This window comes from Hippopotamus amphibius, chromosome 2, assembly GCF_030028045.1.
Source record: "Hippopotamus amphibius kiboko isolate mHipAmp2 chromosome 2, mHipAmp2.hap2, whole genome shotgun sequence".
Classification (NCBI taxonomy): Eukaryota; Metazoa; Chordata; class Mammalia; order Artiodactyla; family Hippopotamidae; genus Hippopotamus; species Hippopotamus amphibius.
Genome location: NC_080187.1, coordinates 5,718,019 through 5,738,523, shown reverse-complemented (window position 1 = coordinate 5,738,523; position 20,505 = coordinate 5,718,019). Strand labels below are relative to the sequence as shown.

General features: G+C 54.5%; 1 protein-coding gene across 2 annotated transcripts in view; it reads left to right on the top strand.

Annotated features, from left to right (window-relative positions):
- The first annotated feature begins 867 nt into the window (after positions 1–867).
- Positions 868–20,505, top strand: part of LAMC3 (laminin subunit gamma 3) — a 61,429-nt gene continuing 41,791 nt past the window's right edge. For both annotated transcript variants that reach the window (XM_057725235.1, XM_057725234.1), the window contains exons 1-3: positions 868–1,303; positions 14,121–14,425; positions 18,663–18,793. In XM_057725235.1, coding sequence (XP_057581218.1) covers positions 931–1,303; positions 14,121–14,425; positions 18,663–18,793 — 809 coding nt within the window. In that variant the 5' untranslated portion in view covers positions 868–930. The remainder of the gene's footprint in view (positions 1,304–14,120; positions 14,426–18,662; positions 18,794–20,505) is intronic.

Sequence of the window (20,505 nt, the reverse complement as noted above, 5' to 3'; positions counted from 1 at the left end):
CCAGAAGGGCAGAGGATGGCCTCTGCCCACTTCTACCTTCCCAACCTCAAGCAGGGACATCTGACGGGCAGGACCTAGCTGCAAAGGCTGCAGCTGAAAAATAGTCCTGAGCATGTTTAGGACGTTTATTTCTATTTTCCTTAGAGTTTTTCTGGGGAGGGCTGCTAAGTTTTATCAAGTGTTTTCTCTAGCATCTATTGATATGAGCATCTGGCTTTCTCCGTTGATTTACTAATTTTAATGAATGGAGAGTATAAGGGGGCATCTCCTGCGGGTGGGGGTAGGGAAGGCCTCTCTCTGAGGTGATGTTTGTGATGAGACCAGGTATCCTTGGTCACAAATATCAGCTTAGAATCTCTGCTTTGAGAGCAGAGGATAGCCAGCAGAAGAAGCACTTTTCAGAGTTAACGGAACAGTGGAAACGTAAGGAACTATTCCTACGGTGACTTTATTGCTGGGAGGAGACGTGCAAGGGGAAAGACCAGGTAAAGACCCTCATGCCCCCTTTTATCTCAGGACTTAAAAGGCACTGGTGAGCAGTTTCCATGTCCTGAGCAGCCATCGAATCCTCACCACCGTGGTCATGAACCTCCATCATCACCGACCCCGTTTTACAGATGAGGATGCTGAGGCTCAAAGAGCCAGGGTTCCCCCAGCAGAGCCAGGGCAAGGCAGCTGCGGCTGACTCCCAAGCCGGGCACTCCCGGGCACGTCCACCAGGTGGGGGTGAGCGCCCAGGGACGGAGCGGTCGGGGAGGTGCGGGGCGCTGCCCGCCGTCGGTCCCACCCTCCCGCCGTGGGTCCCGCCCGCCGGGGGAGGCGCGTCCCGGCGCCCCGCGTGCGGTCCGCGCCCACCGGAGCCGGAGCCGAGGCGGGCGCGCAGAGCCAGGCGCTCACGGCCGGAGCGCAGGGGCGTCGGTGCCCTTGACCATGGCGGCGGCCGCGCTCCTGCTGGGTCTGGCGCTCCTGGCGCCGCGGGCGGCCGGCGGGGATATGGGCGCGTGTTACGATGGCGCGGGGCGCCCGCAGCGCTGCCTGCCCGTGTTCGAGAACGCGGCGTTCGGCCGGCTCGCCGAGGCCTCGCACACGTGCGGCCGCCCGCCCGAGGACTTCTGCCCGCACGTGGGCGCCCAGGGCGCGGGGGCGCAGTGCCAACGCTGCGACGCCGCCGATCCCGAGCACCACCACAACGCCTCCTACCTCACCGACTTCCACAGCCAGGAGGACAGCACCTGGTGGCAGAGCCCGTCCATGGCCTTTGGGGTGCAGTACCCCACCTCGGTCAACATCACACTCAACCTGGGTAAGCACGGGCTCCTGGCTCGGCCACCACCTCGTCCCCTGTCCCCACCATCACTGGCTCGAGGCAAGAGGCCATGGCTGCTGCGTGCCCTGGGTTAGCTATAGGATCCAGATATGGGGGGTGGGGCTCAGGAACAGGACCTGTGCCCCCCCACTATCTGGAAGGATAGACTGATAGGTGTCCCTTCAGGCTGGGAGGGGTGGAACGCCTCCTGGGACCGCTTTACAGTGCAGTGGATTGGGTGCCTGGACCACGCCTTGTAATGGTTGTCCATCCCAGAGCTGTTGTGGGCAAAGGAGGGAGGCAACCCACCAGGGGGTGAACTAGTCTGCTCTCTGGGACAGGGGCTCCTAATCTTGGGTCATCCGATTGACGTCCGGGGTTCAGTGAATCCCTGAGGCCGTGTGCAGTCCCTGGGAGTGATCTTGGGGACAGAGCCAGCGTGTTCTTCACCGGAAAGGTTACCCTCAGGGCAGGAGCCACGTTTCACCCAGCTGTTGGGTAACTGGACCGGATGGCATGGCCTCTCTGCTGTGCCCAAGCCTCCTTCCAACCAAGTCCATGCCAAGGTGCAGGAGCCCTTAGGTCCCTGGGAATCGGAATCCTGAGCCTGGACCCAGCACTTCACTTCTGGCACCTTCCCTATTGTAGGGAATGGAAATAAACTCCCGTCCCCCACTTCCATAGCCTGTTCAGGGAGGGAGTGTTTCCACCCTTCCACACTCCTTTATCTGTGGGCTCAAAATTTCCTAAAGTTTTGAAAACTCAAAGTATTTTTATAACTTATTTTGGCTGCTAAACCTGACCTGAGGCTATTTATAGACCTTGTTGATCCTAGAGTGAATATTCATACATTTCGTTACTGAGATGTTATTTGAATATGGCTGTTGGCCCCAGACCCAGCTGGGGGCGTTAACACAATTCATGGCATAAGGACTGCATCATCACTCTAAATTCTGAAAGGTTCCGAATTCTAAACTACATCCAGAGCCAAAGAGTTGGATAAGACATTATGGGAATATATCCCTATTTTTCAGATGAGAAAATTGAGGTTCAGAGAGGTTAAGTCTTTTGCCCAAAGACACACAGCTGCTGAGTGATATTGACATGCGTGTATATCCAAGATCAGAGCATAAACTCTTTGACATGAGTTCCACCCATCAGTGGAGTTGGCTTTTCCTAGCTCTGGGTGACATTGCCTTGGGGAGGGCTGGGAAATGACACTGACGTGATGGTGGGGGGTGGGGACCCTGAGCCTTCTCAGAGGAGCAGGGTGGTACCCACTGCCACCCCAAGAAGCTTGATTGCTCTGGGGGTGTCACCTCCCGTTGACCTGTCAGCTGGGACTTGTCAATGCGATGGGACGGTTGGGATGGGACAGGGTCCCTACCCAGGCAGGCGACAGGAAACCAGTGTGGGGAGAGAGGTTGGGGGAGCTGGCTGGACGGGCCTGGCAGGACCCCAAGGCCACAGGGGAAGGAATCTGGGACAGGGTGGGGGCTGTGGGAGACAGTCTGTTCCATGACAGAGGGTGTGGGACTGGCCGATGTGTTGCTTCGTGGGGCAGGCGAGGGGCTCAGGCACAGACGAGGCGGGAGGGGCGGGGGAGCGTCTGCATCTTTGGATTTGGGGCAGTTCTCATTTACACTGGGTGTGTGTGGGGCCCTGTGCCTCACACACAGACACACACACACACACACACCATTGTTCCTCCTATTGTGTTGTGTAGCACCAGGCACGTGGGAGGATCTGTGGAAGGGTTTGCACAAGGAATGCATGGATGAGTGAATGAAAGACAATGCCACCTCCTCTGTCCTGTGCTCTGGGCCCAGCTCAGAGCTCTCTTTTGCCTGCCCCAAGACAGAATCGGCTTTGCCCAGCACAGCCACTCACTGGAAACCCCCCCATGCCTCCGTTTCCTCCCTGTCATGTGGAGTGAGGGTTGCCACCTCCCAGGGCCGTTGTGCAGGTCCCCTGAGCTTGGGTGGGCCAGGAGCTTGCAGCAGCTGGGGCGGTCCTTGTGTGTGACCATCAGGACTCTGCTGAGAGCGGCTCAGGCTGAGGTTCCGCTTGGGGTGGCCTCTTCCGAAGGGATTAAGAACTGTTCTCCCAGCTGGCTCCCAGAAGACGTCCCCGCCCTGGTCCTGTTTATGCAGGAGGGGTGCCTGGGACCCACAGCAGCCCCAGACTTGGTCCATTTTTGGTTCCATTCAAATTTGGTTTTCTCCACGCGGAGCCACAGATTGCATAACACTGGGGAAAAGAAGAGGTCTGGCATCATCCGGGTGTTCCCAGTAGGGGCCCCAGTGGATGCTCAGACGCGGTGGGCGGGGAGCCTGTCCTAGCCCTCAGGCCGCCTATGCTGGCTCCGCCCTCTCTCTCCTTGACCTGCTGGGAGGGGGACGTGGGTGACGGCTCTGGCCCAGGTCTCCTGGAGGGAGTGGGGTGAAGGGAGGGGGAGGGACAGGCGGCCGGTCAGCCCCGGATGGAGGTCGCTGCTTTCCCAGCCCCCTGCAAGCTCGCAGACATCTGTTCCAGATCCCTGAGTCCAGTCGCTAAGCTGAGCCTTCCTGTCTGGGATGAAAGGCAGCAGCGGGGTCCGGCGGCTCCTAGCCCTCCACGGAGGCCCTGGGAAAATGGACGGCTGGCGCCTCGTGGCGGGTGGGGGGTGGTGGGGGACGTGGATGGTCAGCATGGGTAACACTCTATTCAGGGGGCCCTCACCACGTGCTAGGAACCCCACTAAGTCAGCACTCCATCCTAATACCATTTTGTTTTTCTTTTCGGCCGTGGGGAATGCAGGATCTTGGTTCCCCCACCAGGGATCGAACCCGAGCCGCCTGCATTGGGAGCGTGGGGTCTTAACCACTGGCCCACCAGGGAAGTCCCCATTTGTTCTTTTATAGACAGGGAGACGGAGGCTTCGAGGATGAAATCAGTGCCCAGGGCCCCACCGCAGACCCTGGGACCCTTCCCACAGCGCACTGCACTTGGGGATTATAGGTGTCCAGGTTAGGCTCGCCAGAGCCTCGGCTTTTGGCTGGGCTCTCGGGAATCTCCCTTCCTGCTTGTCCACTTTCTTGGATTCCTGAGAACCTCCTGGAAAGACCCTTAAGTCCCTGAGCAGGTGAGTTCTGAGCCCCTGCGTGAGGGGAAGGTTGCAGGAGTGGCAGTGGGTGGGCTTCTGCCTCCCTCCCTCCAGCCTCAGATCCTGGCTGGGGGCTGCCTGTGTGCAGGGCTGGTTCTCCCTGCATCCGTTCAGCTGAAGACGAGCTGGGCCCCGGGAACGATGAGGAAGAAGGTTTATGCTCCGGGGACACACCCAGCGTGAGCGGGCCTTGCGAAGATCTGAAGGGTGACAGGAGTTGACAGACGAGTGAAGAACCTTCCAGGCCAAGGGGACCGCACAGGGGAGCCAGGAGGCCACTCTGTGTGTTCTTGGACCTGCATGGCCTGGATGGCCAGAGCGGGGGGGATGAGAGGACAGCAGGGCCTGGCCCAGTGGAAGCTGGACGTCGGAAGGACCTGCTGGCCCCTGTGGAACCCGACGCCGGCCGGGTCTCCCGAGCTTTGGCTCTACTGCGTCTTCCTGTTGAGTGGGAGGCGGTGTTTGCATTGGACGAGGCCAGTGGCAGGGGGCCAAGTCCTCCTTCCTTCTCCCTGGGGGTTCTGGCTGGAACGCTGGGCCCCAGGCAGGTCAGGAGATCAAGGCAGCAGCCCTGATTATCCTCCACCACAGAAGCAGCCCCCCACAGCCCTGGGCCCAGCTGGCCCTGCCCGCCCCCCCCCCCCACCCCGGGCTCAGGATGGACCCAGCAGTTGCAGGAATGGGAAGTCTCAAACCCCAGGAAGGATGCAGGCAGCCTCTGGATTGCCCCTCCCTCCCCTCCCACTCTGACTGCACCAGCTGCCCCTCAGCGGGGCCGAGGATGGGCCAAGACTGCCTCTCTCCTCCTGGTCTTTACCTCTGCTGTTGCATTGCCAGGCATAACTTCCTGTTTCCACCTTCTCCTGGATAACCCATATCTCATTCATAAACAAAACAACTGAGTGCCTACTACGCCAGTCCCTGTACCAAGCCCTGGGGATGCAGCAGTGGACAAGCCACTGTCTGCCCTGCTAGACTTTGAGGTCACCTCCTCCAGGAAGCCCTCAGCCCCCAGGATTGGGCAGAGGGCCTGCCTGAGTGTTCTTGCAGGCCCTCGCCCTTCCCCTGTCACAGTCTAGATCATGCAGGCCCTCGCCCTTCCCCTGTCACAGTCTAGATCATGACTGTGAGGTTGTGGTTTGTTTGTGTCCATCACTGGCTCCAGGCTGCAGAGAGAATGGCTGTTTTCACAGCTGCACCCCAGTGCCTGGTGCAGGGCCCCCTGCGCGGTGGTGCTGTTGGTTGGGTGGATGAACGGATAACAGCTAGCATTTAGTTGTGTGCGTGCCAGGGACCGTTGTAGGCATTTACTCATTAAGCCGTCTTATTGTGATGCCCATTTTACAGATGGGGAAACTGAGTCACTGTGTGCAAGACGCTTGTCCAGTTCACCTGAGGGAGGTTAGGTATTTTGCCCAAGGCTGCAAGGCTGCTAAGTGGTGGAGCTGGGATGCGAACCCCAGCACATCATGGCTACACTGTATCTCCTCCCTGGGAACAAGGATCCAGTGGATGAATGCATGAATGAATGACTCCCCAGCCCTCCTGGATACATCCCAGACTCCTACGCTGTGGCCCCATCCTTCCCCCCGGCCCTGCCCCTCACCTGCCCACCCCGGGGTTCCAGCTGCTCAACCCACCTCCCCTCCCCTACTCTCTCATCTCCCCGCTAGCCCTGCCACCAGGTGAGCCCGCTCTCCATCTCAGGCCCCTGGCTTTGCCTATTGGGATCATGGTCCATGTTTCGGGCTCCACCTTCACCTCTAGTTCAGTCTGCCACCTGAGCCCTTGCACGGGTCATTCAAGCAACCTCGTGAAAGTCAGCCCTTGAATGTCACACAAGGGCCCCAAAGTTAGGATCCAAAAATAAAGGTGCCTTGTAAACCATGTTCATAGCAGCGTTATTCACAATAACTGAAGAATGGAAGCAACCCCAGTGTCCACTGATGAGTGAATAGGCAAAATGTAGCCATACTATGGAATATTTTTCAGCATTAAGAAGGAAGGAGATTCTGACACATGCTGCTACGGGGATGAACCTCGAAGACATTATGCTCAGTGAATAAGCCGGACACAGAAACACAAACACTCTATGATTCCATCATCTGAGTCCCTAGAAGCATCACATTCATAGAGACAGAAAGTAGAATGGTGGTTGCCAGGGGCTGGGGGAGGAAAGAGGTGGAAGTTAGTGTTTAATGGGTACAGAGTTTCAGTTTGGGAAGATGGAGAAGTTCTGAAGATGGATGGTGGTGATGGTTGCACAACAACGTGAACCTACTTAATACCAGTGACCTATATGCTTAAAAATGATTGTGATGGTAAATTTTATGTTATGTGTATTTAAAGTTAAAAAGTAAAGGCATCCTTCTCCCCACTGCCTCTCCATGCACCGAAGCAAGGAACTCAGGGATCCACTGCGATTCTTCCCTCCTTATCCTCTGACTTCGGCATTCACTGGATCACTAGATCCTTCTCTGGAATGTTCCTTGTCTTTGCCTTCCTCTCCATCATTTCCACTCAGCCCCTCGTCTGTTCCCTGGTTTGTTGCAGTGGTCTTGAATGCCCTGCCACCTCTCTTTGAAAACTTGTCGTTTGTACTTTTCAGTCACGGCTCCGTTCAGACTGGACCTCAGAATCCTTCTTAACGCAAAGTCCTAGGCAATAATCAATCAGACGAAAACTTTCACCCTCCCCAGGTTAGACAATAGACTTGACGATCTTGATCCATATATGGGGGTTTAGACTCTTGGCCCAAAGATGAGGGAAGTGTCATGGGCCCAGCCTTGATTCCACCAGGAATCCTGGTATCTGGCATTGTGGTCACGGGATTCCCCAGATCCTCACAGGGATTCAGTGAGCCCCAAATTGCCAAGAGCTAGGGTGGGAGAGGAAGACAGAACAGTAGATGACCAGATGCTAGGGCTGAGGAGCCGTGCTGTGATGCCCACCATGGCCTGGGAGCGGCTCTCCCCACCTAGTTCTCATGCCCGCAGTGGGCAGGGCAGCCTCACCCACGCATTTCCAGCAAGGCTCCCCACCCTGCCCCCTCCAGCCCCATCCCCAGGCCACTGCTCCCCAGATGGCTCCAATTAAAGGACTTTGTTTTGTTTCCATTTTCCCAAAATAAGCCTCTCCTTCGGAGCTCATTCTGCTCGGTCAGTGCCGGATATGGGCTGGCCTGCTTTTATGACCGGCCTGGTGTCATTCCTGTTGCGCTTTATGTCCCAGCTGGCTGGAGAGGCTTGGTGCTCCTGGTGCTGGCTTGGGTGACCTCTGCAGTTTTCATGGGTGCCGGCAACCCGTTCCTGGGCAGCCCCTTCTCTTTGAGCATTGAATGGAGGCGTGTCTGGTTCGGGGACCTTGGGGCCGACAAACGATCTTGGGGCAAACAAACCTGAGTCGAGCATAGATTCAGCTGTTTTCTTCGTGACCTTGGATGAGTCCCTTTCTCCTGCCTGAGCCTCAGGTTCCTTGTTAGTAAGATGTGCACAGTGATGGAACTGTTTGGGGGTCTCTGAGATACAGTGTACGTAGAGCATAGGTGCCTGACACATAGTAGGTGCTCACTAAATGCTGGCTGTTGTTAAACAGACTCATTCAGGGGTAGTGATTTCCAGAAACACTGTGACATCCTCAGCCACGTTGTTGGGCCTGCTGTCTCAACTTGCTCACTGGATTATAACCTCCTTGAAGGTACAAATCATGCTTCATCTGGCAAGCATTTATGGAGTACCTACTGGGTGCCAGGCACTATGCTCAGCTCTTGGGATTCACTGCTCCGTCCCAAGGAGGTCACAGACTAGTGGGAGGGACGGGCAGGTCTTTACAGGACAGAGTGAAGAGGTTCAGGGCATCTGGGGAGCACCAGAGAGGCACCCAAACCCACAGCTCCAAGGATGAGTAGCCACCAGGGAAGGCAGGAGAAGAGTGTTCCACGCAGGACTCAGGTTGGGGCGTGTGATCAGTCTGCTAAACCAGTGGGATGAGCAGGGTTGCACAGGAGCCAGCCAGGTGAGGAGTGGCTGGAACAGCATTCCAGGCAGAGGGAACCGCATATCGGGTGGCTGGGAGGTGAGACCCACGTGGTCCCCAGCAGTGTCGCTCACCAGTTAACGGTTGGGAGTGACGTTTTGGCCCAGCTTTCTTTTTTTTTTTTAATTTATGTGTTTATTTATTGGCTGCGTTGGGTCTTCGTTGCTGCATACGGGCTTTCTCTAGTTGCTGAGAGTGGGGACTACTCCCCGTCATGGTGCGCAGGCTCCTCCATTTTGGTGGCTTCTTTTGTTGCGGAGCACGGGCTCCAGGCACGTGGGCTTCAGTACTCGCGGCACACAGGCTCAACAGCTGTGGCTCACAGGCCCTAGAGCGCAGGCTCAACAGTTGTGGCGCATGGGCCTAGCTGCTCCAGGGCACGTGGGATCTTCCCGGAGCAAGGATTGAACCCATATCCCTTGCATTGGCAGGCGGATTCCCAACCACTGCACCACCTAGGAAGCCCCTTGGCCCAGCTTTCTTGATGGGAGTACACCTGTCTCAATCACCCTGAAGCCTCATCGGTCCCTGGAGCTTGCAAGAGTCTGGGTTGAGGCTGCAAATTTAATTCTTATCGCTGTTTAGAAGATCTCAGGGCCAGTTCCCTCCCCTGGCCTTCGTGGCCTGGCCTTCCGGTTGCCTGTGACAGAAACGTTTTCATCACAAAGCAGGGATTAAGTTGCTTTCTTAGCCCTTCTAATTAACTCTTGTAACAGGAAGTCCCTGCCTTGCCTCTGTGATGTTCCTGCCTCTTCTCTCACCTCCTGGCTTGGCAAGGAAAGGGAAAAGCCTCGATGTTTCCTGGCGTGTGATGTGCTCGTTTGCATGAAATCCTGGTGGCTGCTTTTTTCCAATCACACTTCTAGCTGCCAGCTACCTTTTAAGTGGCTCCAAGCTCCTGTCCTGCGAGGTGTCTGGCTGCTCGATGTTTACAGAGGAGCCTGGGCTTGTGGACCCACGGCAACCTCCACACAGCATCTTTCATGAACGCACATCTGGGGCAGGTCCCCACCTGGCTCTGAGGCCAGACGCCTGCTCAGAACAGAAGCGGCCGCCCCAGACGCTGGCTCCGTTTGCGACACATGCTTTCTTTTAAGGGACTTGGAGTGACAGTGCCAAGCTGTGCTGCAATGTAACTTTGAAAAACATCTTAAAACAGAACACGGCAAGGCGGTTGCTTTTTACGTTTTTTTTGTAATTTGTGTTTTCTCCAGTTTTTAAATTAGAACAAGCTTCGTGAGAAAACATTGGGAAAATGCAGAATTGAAAAGGGAAGAAAAGTCACTGAGGACAGTCATGCTTCTGCGTTTGATGTCTTTTGTGCCTGTTCTTTAGGGATTTTTAAATATCTGATGATTCCAAATGCAGGATCGTTTGTCTTTTTTTTTTTCATTCAACATTTTGACTTCCCCTTGTATTATAAACTCACTGTCAATTGTTTCAGTGGTTTCAACCATCCTGTAAGTTTATGTCCTGCAATTTATTCAAAGCTTATGGTTCCAATTTTTCCCTATTGTAAAAAAATTCTTTGACGAACTCCTTGATTTAAATTCCGTTCCTTGTTTGAGTTCCCAGAAGTGAGATTTTTTTTTCACCGGAGGCTGGGAATATTTTTATAGCTCTTCATCTGTGTTGCCACACTGCTTTCCCAAGGGGCCAATATATATACTTTTGCCCCAGTTTTTCTTTTACTGTGGTAAAATACACATAACATAAATTTTATTATCTTAACCATTTGTAAGTGTACAGGTCACTGGTATTAAGTACATTCACATTGTTGTGTAACCATCACCACTATCCACCCACAGAATTTTTTTCATCTTCCTAAACTGAAGCTCTGTCCCCATTAAATACCACAGCTCCCTCCCCTAAACCCTGGCCCCCACCATTCTGCTTTCTGTCTCCATAAATTTGGCTACTCTAGGGACTTCATATAAATGGAATCATATAATATTTGTCTTCCGATGACTGCTTAATTTGCTTCGTGTAATGTCCTCAGGGTTCTTCCATGTTGTAGCGTGTGCCAGAGTGTCCTTCCTTAAGGCTGAATAATATTTCATTGGGTGGATGGACCACATTCTGTTTATCCTTCATCTGTCGATGGACACCTGCGTTGCTTCTACATCTTGGCTATTGTGAGTAATGCTGCTGGGAACGTGTGTGTCCAAATATTTCTTCAAGACCCTGCTTTCAATTCTCTGGGGTATATATACTCAGTTGTGAAATTGCTGGATCATATGGTAATTTTATTTTTAATATTTTGAGAAACCACCGAATTGTTTTTCATAGCAAATGCACCATTTTACACTCCTACTAACAGTGCACAAGTGTTCCAACTTTTCCACATCCTCGCCAGCACTTGTTATTGTTATCTGTTTTTTTTTTTTAAATAATAGCCATCCTAATGGAAGTGAGGACCAGTTTTAAAAAAAAATCTATAACAGCTTTATGGAGACAATTTACCATACAATTCACCCAATTCAAGCCTACAATTCAGTGCTTTTTGGTATTATTCATAGAGTTGTATAATCATCACCACAAGCCATTTTTTTAAAAGATTCTTTTGATGTGGAACGTTTTTAAAGTCTTTATTGAATTTGTTACAGTATTGCTTCTGTTGTATGTTTTGGTTTTTTGGCCATGAGGCATGTGGGATCTTAGCTCCCCGACCAGGGATCGAACCTGCACCCCCTGCATTGGAAGCGAAGTCCCAACCACAATCCAATTTTGAGCATTTTCACCCCCTCCCCCGTCCCCGAGGAAACCCTGTACCCATTAGCAGTCACTTCCCCCCGCCTCATTTTTCACCCCACCCCCCCAGGCCCTGAAAACCGCTAATCTACTTTCTACCTTTCTGGATTTGTCTGTTCGGGACATTTAATATAGATGAAATCATACACCATATAGTCTTTGGGTTTCACTTCTTTTGTTTACGACAATATTTTCAAGGTTCATCCACATTGTAGCATCTGTCTGTACCTTATTCCTTTTTCTTGCCAAATAACGTTCCTTTGTGTGCTGTACCACATTTTATTTATTCATTCGTCTGTTGACAAACATTTGAGTTGTTTCTGTTCTTTGGATTTTATGAGTAATGCTGCTCTGAACATTCGTGTACAAGTGTTTGTGAGGACGTATGTTTTCATTTCGCTTAGGTACATGCCTAGGACTAGATTGCTGAGTCATGTGGTAACTATGTTTGACCTTTTGAGAAACCACCAGACTGCTTTCCAAAGCAGCTGCACCGTTTTACATGTTCTCCAGCTGTGTACGAGGCTTCCAATGTCTCCACATCCTTGCCTACACTTATTTTTGTCTGTCTTTTTTGTTATATCCATCTTAAGGGAGTGAAGTGGTATCTCATTGTGGTTCTGGTCTGGCTAATGAGGTTGGGCATCTTCTCATGTGCTCATTGGTCATTTACATATCTTCTTTGGAGAAATGTCTATGTAAATCCATTTTTAAATTGGCTTATCTTTTTTTTTTTTCCTGGCTGCACTGTGCATCTTGCCGGATCTTAGTTCCCTGACCAGGGATCGAACCCATGCCCCCTGCAGTGGAAGCGTGGAGTCTTTTTGGTTTTTTTCCCACCTTTCTCCTGCATTTCGATTTTATTTACTTTTTTGGCTGTGTTGGGTCTTCGTGGCTGCGTGTGGGCTTTCTCTAGCTCATTGCAGTGCACGGGCTTCTCTTGTTGTGGAGCATGGGCTCCAGGTGTGTGGGCTTCAGTAGCTGCAACATGTGGGCTCAGTACTTGTGGCACATGGGCTTAGTTGCTCTGCCACATGTGGGGTCTTCCCAGACCAGGGACTGAACCTGTGTCCCCTGCACTGGCAGGCAGATTCTTAACCACTGCGCCACCTGGAAAGTCCCGAAAGTGCGGAGTCTTAACCCCTGGACTGCCAGGGAATTCCCAGGTTATCTGTCTTTTTATTTTTGAGTCGTAAGAATTCTTTAAATACTCTAGATAAATCCTTTAACAGATATATGCTTTGCGAATATTTTCTTCTATTCTGTGGGTTGGCTTTTCATTTTTCTCAATGGTGTCTTTAGAAGCACGAAAGTTTTTGATTTTGATGAAGTTCAATTCATCTCTTTTTTTCTTTTGTCACTTGTGCTTTTGGTGTCACACCTAAGAAGGCTTTGCCTAACCCAGGTCACGAAGGTTTACTCCTATATTTTCTTCTAAGAGTTTTGTAGATTTAGCTCTCACGTTGGACCAAGGTGTTTAAACAGAGGCTTGAAGTGACTTCTCAGTGCATGAGGAAGACTGTGGACCGTGACAGAGGTGGCAGCAGCAGGGGCAGGACTCCTGGGGTATCTGGGACCAGGGCAGAACAGCCAGAGAGAAGCAAGTAGATGCGCGAAGGGGGTGCAGAGAACTTCCGTGCTGCTCTGGAGAATATGAGTTGACTACTAATGGTAGAGTTTATGGGAGGACTCCTCCCTCGGTCATTCATTCATTCACCCATCCATCAGTTTTTCTGTTCTTGGGCATTGCTTGCTGACACCTGCGAGGGCAGATGAGGATGTAGGAGGCTGTCCTCCCCACCCACCCAGCTCCCCACCCACATCCCCCTTCCCATCCCAGCCTCCCAGTGCAGCTCTGAGTAATTGTGGGAGATCTGGGGTCATTGTTGTGAGCACTCCTGGGGCATGAAGGTAGCAGCTGGGCAGGGAGGAGGGCAGGAAGGGGCCTGAAGATCCTACCTCTTGATGTCAGCAGTGTGGGGGAGGGGAGGACTAAAGCAGATGGAGAGGCCACTGGGGGAGAGGGGATTGAGCAGAGGGGGCTGAGGAGGGGACCCAGGGTGGGCCAGGAGGAGCAGCCCAGGAGCAAGACCCAGGAGACAGGGCCAGGAGGGTGGGCTGCACGGAGACCTGGGGGAGAGGCTTCCAGGGTAACAGGAATGATCCGTGGGCCAGGAAGTAAGGCAAGGCGGGGTCCCCTGGCTGTGGCCACGAGGGGCTGTTGGTGAGGAGGCTTTGAGAGAGCACTTTCTGTCCAGTGCCCCAGAGAAGCTGAATTGCAGTGGACTGAGGGTTAAATTGGGAGATGAGGTCACAGGACCAGCAGGTATAGACTTCTCTTAAGAACTTTGGATCAAACAGAAGTTAGATGGAAGCAGGAGGAAGAGATGGGTCCTGGGGAGGGGGGGTTGTGTTAGGATTAGGGGGACTTGAAACGGGCATGTCTGCAGACTCCAGGGGTCTGAAATCACTGGGAAGGAATGAGACTGAAAGGCACAGGTGGAAGGTTTGGCTTCATTGGGGTATAGTAAAAGATATAACTTTCTAATGGTAGAGCATGCTTCTTTAGGATGTGGCAGTATCCCATTGCTGGAGATAGTTGAGCAAAAAGAGATGGCTGCCTGTCAGGGGTGTTACACTTCAGAATCCTGTGCAGGGAGACAAATTGGCCTAGTTAAAGGATGGCAAATACCTGGGAAGCATGCCAGCATTGTCCTCCGCGGTGTCCCTGACAGGCATCGCTGACTGATCACGGCACGTCCAGGCAGCCTCTAACGATCTACCCAAGATAGTGTATGCAGCACAGCCGTTCTGCTCTCCCTGGACTGGGATTCTGACTCTTCCTTCCTTTCTGTAAAATGGGTCCACGTCTTTCCGCTGCAGGGAAAGCTTACGAGATCACCTACGTGCGGCTGAAGTTCCACACCAGTCGCCCTGAGAGCTTTGCCATCTACAAGCGCAGCCGGGCCGGCGGCCCTTGGGAGCCCTACCAGTACTACAGCGCCTCCTGCCAGAAGACCTACGGCAAGCCCGAGGGCCAGTACCTGCGCCCCGGCGAGGACGAGCGCTTGGCCTTCTGCACCTCTGAGTTCAGCGACATCTCCCCGCTGAGCGGGGGCAACGTGGCCTTCTCCACCCTGGAGGGCCGGCCCAGTGCCTACAACTTTGAGGAGAGCCCTGTGTTGCAGGTCAGAGAGGAGTGGGGCTGGGGGCGGGGGCAGGGTCCCAAGCCTGCTAGGAGGGGCTGGGCCAGACACTCGGATCCAGGGGACCACAGGGAAGTGTAAAAGGGCAGGAGAACACAAGGGACCCCTCGAGATCCCATGCTTCTCAGATTTTAAACAACAGAAGCTTTTGCTGTGTCTGAATCTTTTGTGGATGACTGATAATGAGATGGATGGAGGAGGGTGCCCTGTGACAGCCACCAGCTCAGCTGACCCCTTCCTTAGGCGGGCGGGGAGATTGAGGCCCAGAGCAGGGAGGGAACTTCGCAGGGGCACACCTGGGTTGGTGCAAGGGTCCAGCGCAGACCCTGAGGGTCCTGACTCCTAGCTGGGGCTCCTGCTAGAACTCCCTGTGGGGGGCCCGCTTCCTCCCTCTGTGTTGGATGGCATTACCTGCCCTGTGTGTCTCCAAGGGCTTTGACGAGGACAAAAGGGAAAACGTGAAAAGAATGTGAGTTTGGAGTCTCAGAGTCCTGGGTTCTGTGCTGTCAGGCAGAGCTATGCGACAGAACTTCCTGTGGCGGCAGAAATGTTCCCTCCCTGCGCGGTCCGGTAGGGTAGCCACGAGCCACGTGTGTCTGTAGAACACGTGAAACGTGACTAACACAGCAGAGAAACTGAATTTTCATTTTTATTTCATCTTAATGAATTTCAAACAGCTGCATGGAGCCAGCAGCTGCCACACTGGACAGTCGCTATAACGTGGCCAGCACAGTGTGTGGCCTGTAAGAGGTGTTCATTCATACTTTGGAGATGAGTTCATGGCAGCTCATCGTCAAGGCAGAGAGCGCGGCAGGCGTGCGGCTGTGTGCGTCCACACAGGTCCCTCCATCCTGCCCACCTGGGTCTACTCGGGTTTGTGGCCCTACCAGTATCAGCACCCACGCATGTCCACATTCCTGTGTGTCAGTGATGGTTCATCTATGGATGCGGTGGCCTGTTTGATGTTTGGGGGCATTGGACGGTCCTCTAGTGCACGTCTCTGGGTTCAGACAGGCCACTGCTGAGAAGAACTGCCGTCTTCCTCTCTCGACATATTCAGAGCAGTTCCTTTGCCTGTGTGGGATAACAAAGGGGCTGGGGTTAGAAACCCGTTTGTTTCTAGAGGGGACACTGAGGCCCAGAAAGAGGTCGTGCCCAACCCAGGCTGCCCAGCACAAGAAGACATGGAGTCAGCTGGCTTGAGGTCCCCAAGACTAGCCTCAGCTTCAGTGATTCACTTGAAGGACACGCAGAACTCAGCAAAGCCACTGTGCTCTCGGTGACGATTTATTACAGTGAAAGGATACAGACTGAAACTAGCAAAGGGAAGAGGTACATGGGCCGGTCCAGGAGAGACCAGGCACGGGGCTTCTGGGTGTCCTCCCCCAGTGGAGTCGTGGGGACAGAACTGACTTCTCCCAGCAACGACGTGTGACGAGTGCATTGCCAGCCAGGGGAGCTCACCTGTCCCTCGGAGCCCAGGGTTTTTACCTGGGCATCAGCCACGTACCCACGGCGGACTGCCTGTGGCCGACCTTGCCCCTCCAGAGGTCAAGCTGATCCCACGTGGCCCAAGGCCTCCCCATAACGACATGGTCAGCACTGACCATCTGGGATGGCCCAGGGCCCCAGGTGGACAAAGGTACTCTTATCAAGCAGGACATTCTGGGGGCTTACAGGTGACCCCTCCAGGAGTGGGGGGCAAAGGCCAGAACTCTGCTGGGCAAGGTTAATCTTTTTTGGCACAAAATCACATCTCCAGATATCCAGGCCTTGCTTATCCCATTAGAAATGTTCACAGGTGATCATCAGGATTCTGTTGAAAATGACAATTTCTTCTCCACGGGGCTCCAAGCTCTGTAGATTAGAAAACATCAGCCAAGGTCATCTGGAGACAAGCAGAAGGGCTGGGCCCCTGCTCCGCCTGCGTCTGTGCTGTCTTGGCAGCGGGGTCCCCTGACATGTTGCCTCTTATGTCCTGGATGTTGTCCCTAATGGGGAAACAGCCTTTTCAGAAATGAGGCCCCTGCGGCCCCCAGGCAGAAGCCAAGGTCGGAGAAGGACAGAAAAAGGCAAGCCCCCACCTCTCCCCTTCTCTCCTCTCTGGGAACCCCAGGGTGACGCTTCCTCTGAGGCCGTGGAGCATTTGGGGTGGGGGGAAACGAAGGACGTGTCTGTGTGGCTGCTGCATCTTGGGTCCCTCTGTCCCCCATGGGGGCCAAGGGCCCTGGGGGTGCCGGCTGGAGCAGAACCGCTGCTGCTTGGAGAGGAGGTTCCCGCTTCTCCTTTACACTGCCTTCTGACCGGCCCCAGATCTGTCCAAAATCAGAGAGCCCACTCGTAGTTTTACCTGGGCCGTTGCAACGTGCAAAAGCCTATTGCTTGTGTACATTGGGGCTCTGGTTTTCCTGGAAGCCACCTCTAAGGCATCAGGGAGTGACCTCTACAATTTGGGCTAAAGGAACAAATTCCCCTTCCCTCTCCCAACTCCCTTCCTGGGGTCTCAGGGAGGCTTTGAGGCTGTTCCTATCGCCAATGTCTTCACAGACGGATGGAGCAAAGCAGATGCAGGAACACAGAGGAGGGTCCCTGAGTGTCACTTGGGCAGGTCATCGCCCTCTGGGCTCCACTGGTATGATGAGGGCATTGGGGTAGATGCAGGAAGGCAGACTACCTAGTGGCTAAAGCTGGAACCCTGGGGTCAGATAGACCTGAATCGCCCTCTGCGTGCACCAGCCATGCAGCTTGGAAGCAGAGTGCTCACCCGGACAGCCTCAGTCTGTTACTCATCTGCAAAACTTGGGTAAGAATAACACCTCCCTGTGGGGTTCTTGTGAGGACCTGAACCGTAACCACATAATAAGTGTCAGCTACTCCACCTTCCAGCTTGGACATCAGTTTGAGTTCTCTAGGGGCACTTTTTCCAGAGAAAGAGAAGACTCTTAGGGCATCCGCTGTGCTCTGCTGGGTTCCCACCCCGGGCCTTAGCCCCTGGCCTCTGAGCTGCTCCAGGGACTGACAGTAGCATCAGCACTGCCTGGACACATGTGGAAATACAGAGTCCCAGGCCCCACCTCTGATCAGAAGCTGCATTTTAACCCGATCCCTGAATGCACACTCACATTTGGGAAGTGACGCAGGGAGTGACACCCCGGGGGTTTACAGACTCAGCTGAGTGCTGAGGTCCCCTCTGAAGCTTCTGGTGCTGGACCCCCACCCTGGCTGAAGCATCCTCCTGCAGAGGCCTTGGGCCCCACGTCACGGGCTCGAGAGTTGCTGAGCGCAAGGGGACAGGCGAAGCCTGCTGGCCTGAGTCGTGCTGGGGTGAGAAGTCAGACTTTGCCAGGAGTTCATTTTCTGTCCTGATGGGCCTGATTGCTCAACCAGGAGCTCCTGGGCTGAATCAAAATGCTGATTTACACTCAGCCGGAGCTACCTCTGATTGTAACAGCAGGCAGATGAAAATGTCAGCCTTCACGTGGGCTCTGCCCCACTTCCCCACCGGCCCTTCCAGGGGGACGCCGCTCATTCCACCATCAGCAAGAATTTACTGAGTGCCTGCTCCGGACCAGGCACAGCCGGGGCTGGGGATGCAGTGAGAACCAGGGGTCCTGAGTCCTTGTTCTCGTGGGGCTGTGTTCTGGTGGGAGAGAGGTCACCTGCCAGGTGCCTTGTCTGTGCGACCCTGATCCTTAGCACGTGAGAGGCCTATAAACCCAGGGCCCGCCCCACACCGGGGCACTGGGACGCATCTTCCCTCAGCTGACCTCTAGAATGGCCGTGCAGTTCCGCTGGGAGGAGTCAGGTGACCTGGGTGACACGATTTGAGATGGGCTGCACCAGCCCTTCCCCCAGCACCCCGATCACGTACCAGAGCCCACGCCCCGCCGCTGACACCGGCCATTCTCCTCCAGCACCCTCCTGGGGCCGACATTATTCCTCGTCCCATTTCACCGATGGGGAAATAGAGGCTCCAAGATGTTGAGCAAATTCCCGAAAGGTGCACAGCCAGGAGGGGGCCGGGTACCCAGGTTGGCGTGACCCCAAAGCACAGGCTCCTTGTTTCTGCAGTGTTCTCGGGATTGGTCTGGGTTTGGCCTGTCCCTGTGTCCCAGGAGACCCCCTGGGGCTGCCGGCTGGACCTCCCAGCAGAACGAGGTGGGAGCGAACACTGAGGAGGCTGCTGATGGCACCCGTTCCCCTCCGCCTTGTCCCCCAGGACTGGGTCACCAGCACTGAGCTCCTCATCTCCCTAGACCGGCTCAACACGTTCGGGGACGACATCTTCAAGGACCCCAGGGTGCTGCAGTCCTACTACTACGCCGTGTCGGACTTCTCTGTGGGCGGCAGGTAGGCGGGAGGCAGGGCAGCGGCCGGGACACTGGATTGGGTGGCTGCCACGTGGGGTCACCCGGTGGCTACCGTGGAGGGTAAAGAAGCCACTTCTGGTGCTCCAGGGGACGAAGGGAGCAGAAGCCTGGTCCCCAGGCTCCTTTTGTGACCCAGCTGCATCCCGCCTCCCAGCCCCACTCCTGCTGCTTTTCCCACATCCGCTGTGTTTCCACCACCATCAGAGGGACACGCCAGCCCTTTGTACCTGTGGTTCCCTCTGCCTGGCAGTCCCTCCTCCTTGCTTTTCTCTCTCTCTTTTTTTTTTTGCATCTGACAGGTACATTCATTCACACCACGGGTGTCCATGTGGGGCAGTGTTCCGCACTCCCAGCTAACCCACAGAGAGAGCCTGCTTAGATTTCCAGCTGGACCACCGTTCCGTGGGCCGTGGGCTCCAAGTGAAGCTGGTTAACAGTGGCCACGAGCAGGCTCGGAACCCTAGGCTTTCAGAGCTTCGCTTCTTTTAATCAGCACTCGTGAGCTTATAACCAATGGAGCCCATCAACCCCATTCTTCCCCAAGTCTCCTGGTAAACTTGGGTAGAGTAGGGCTTCTGGGGACCTAAGCATGTTTAATAAGGCTTTGAGGCACCTCGGCACAGGACAGATGTGTTCAGGTCACTCCAAAGCCACATGGCCGGTAACCTAGAAAGGTCACTGGGGGAGGAGGTACCGTGCTTTTGCCCCCTTCTCGTGTGGGGACAGTGAGGCCATGCCATTGGGACCCCTGTTCCTGGCCCACATGCTCCTCTAGCATCTGTCAGTGCACACTGTAGTTTGTCTGTTCAAGCATCTTGTCTCTCCAAGAAGCAGGGGCCATCGATGTCCCATCGACATCCCAGGCCTGCCACACACTTGGCCACCCGGTACTGGGCCCTCCAGGTGGGTTTGGGATGAGGGAGGCACAGATGATGTCTTCAGCGTAAACACTCATCAGGCTCCTTCTTGGAAAGGAGAGAGGAAAACACACGTGTTCCCGCCCCAGGCAGACGGTCACCAGATCAGACCCCAGTAATCATGTCACACGCCCCAGAGTAACAAGGACGGGAGGCCAGGGCAGGTGTGCCGGCAGTCAGGGACACCACCCTGCAGATGCGGGCCCGGTGAGGCTGCAGGAGGCGAGGGGCGGGCACTCCAGGTGGAAGGGCCAGTGAGTGCAAGACCCGGACTTGAGGAACGAGCTGACGGTCCTGTGGCTGGAACGGGGGGCGTGGAGATGGTTGGAAGATGGTCGGGGACGTGGACCAAGTTTATGCCGTCAGTGGAAGCTGCTGAAGGATTTGGCCAGGGTAGTAACAGGGTCAGACTTCTAAAACACCCCAACCCCTGACATCATAAGGGGGCAGATGAGAGAGAAGAAGCTGGTTGGGCAGAGATGCTGGTAGGATGGGAGAGGTGTGGATCCGAAAGCTGTTTAGGATGGAAAGTCAGCTCGATGTGGGGTGGTGGTCCATGGGCGTAGGGACCAAGGGGCTTCTGGAATTCAGGGATGCTTAGGTCGTGTTCAGAGAGTTGGAGATGTCTGGGAAGGGAACACAGGCCCAGCTGCCTGCACTCAGGGCGTCTGCACCCTCCGGAGGCTGGGGCTCGGGAGTGAAGGGGAAATGGGGGGCCCCTCTGCTCCTCCCCACCCCCACCACTCCCACACTTGATTCAGGTCAAACCGCCCAG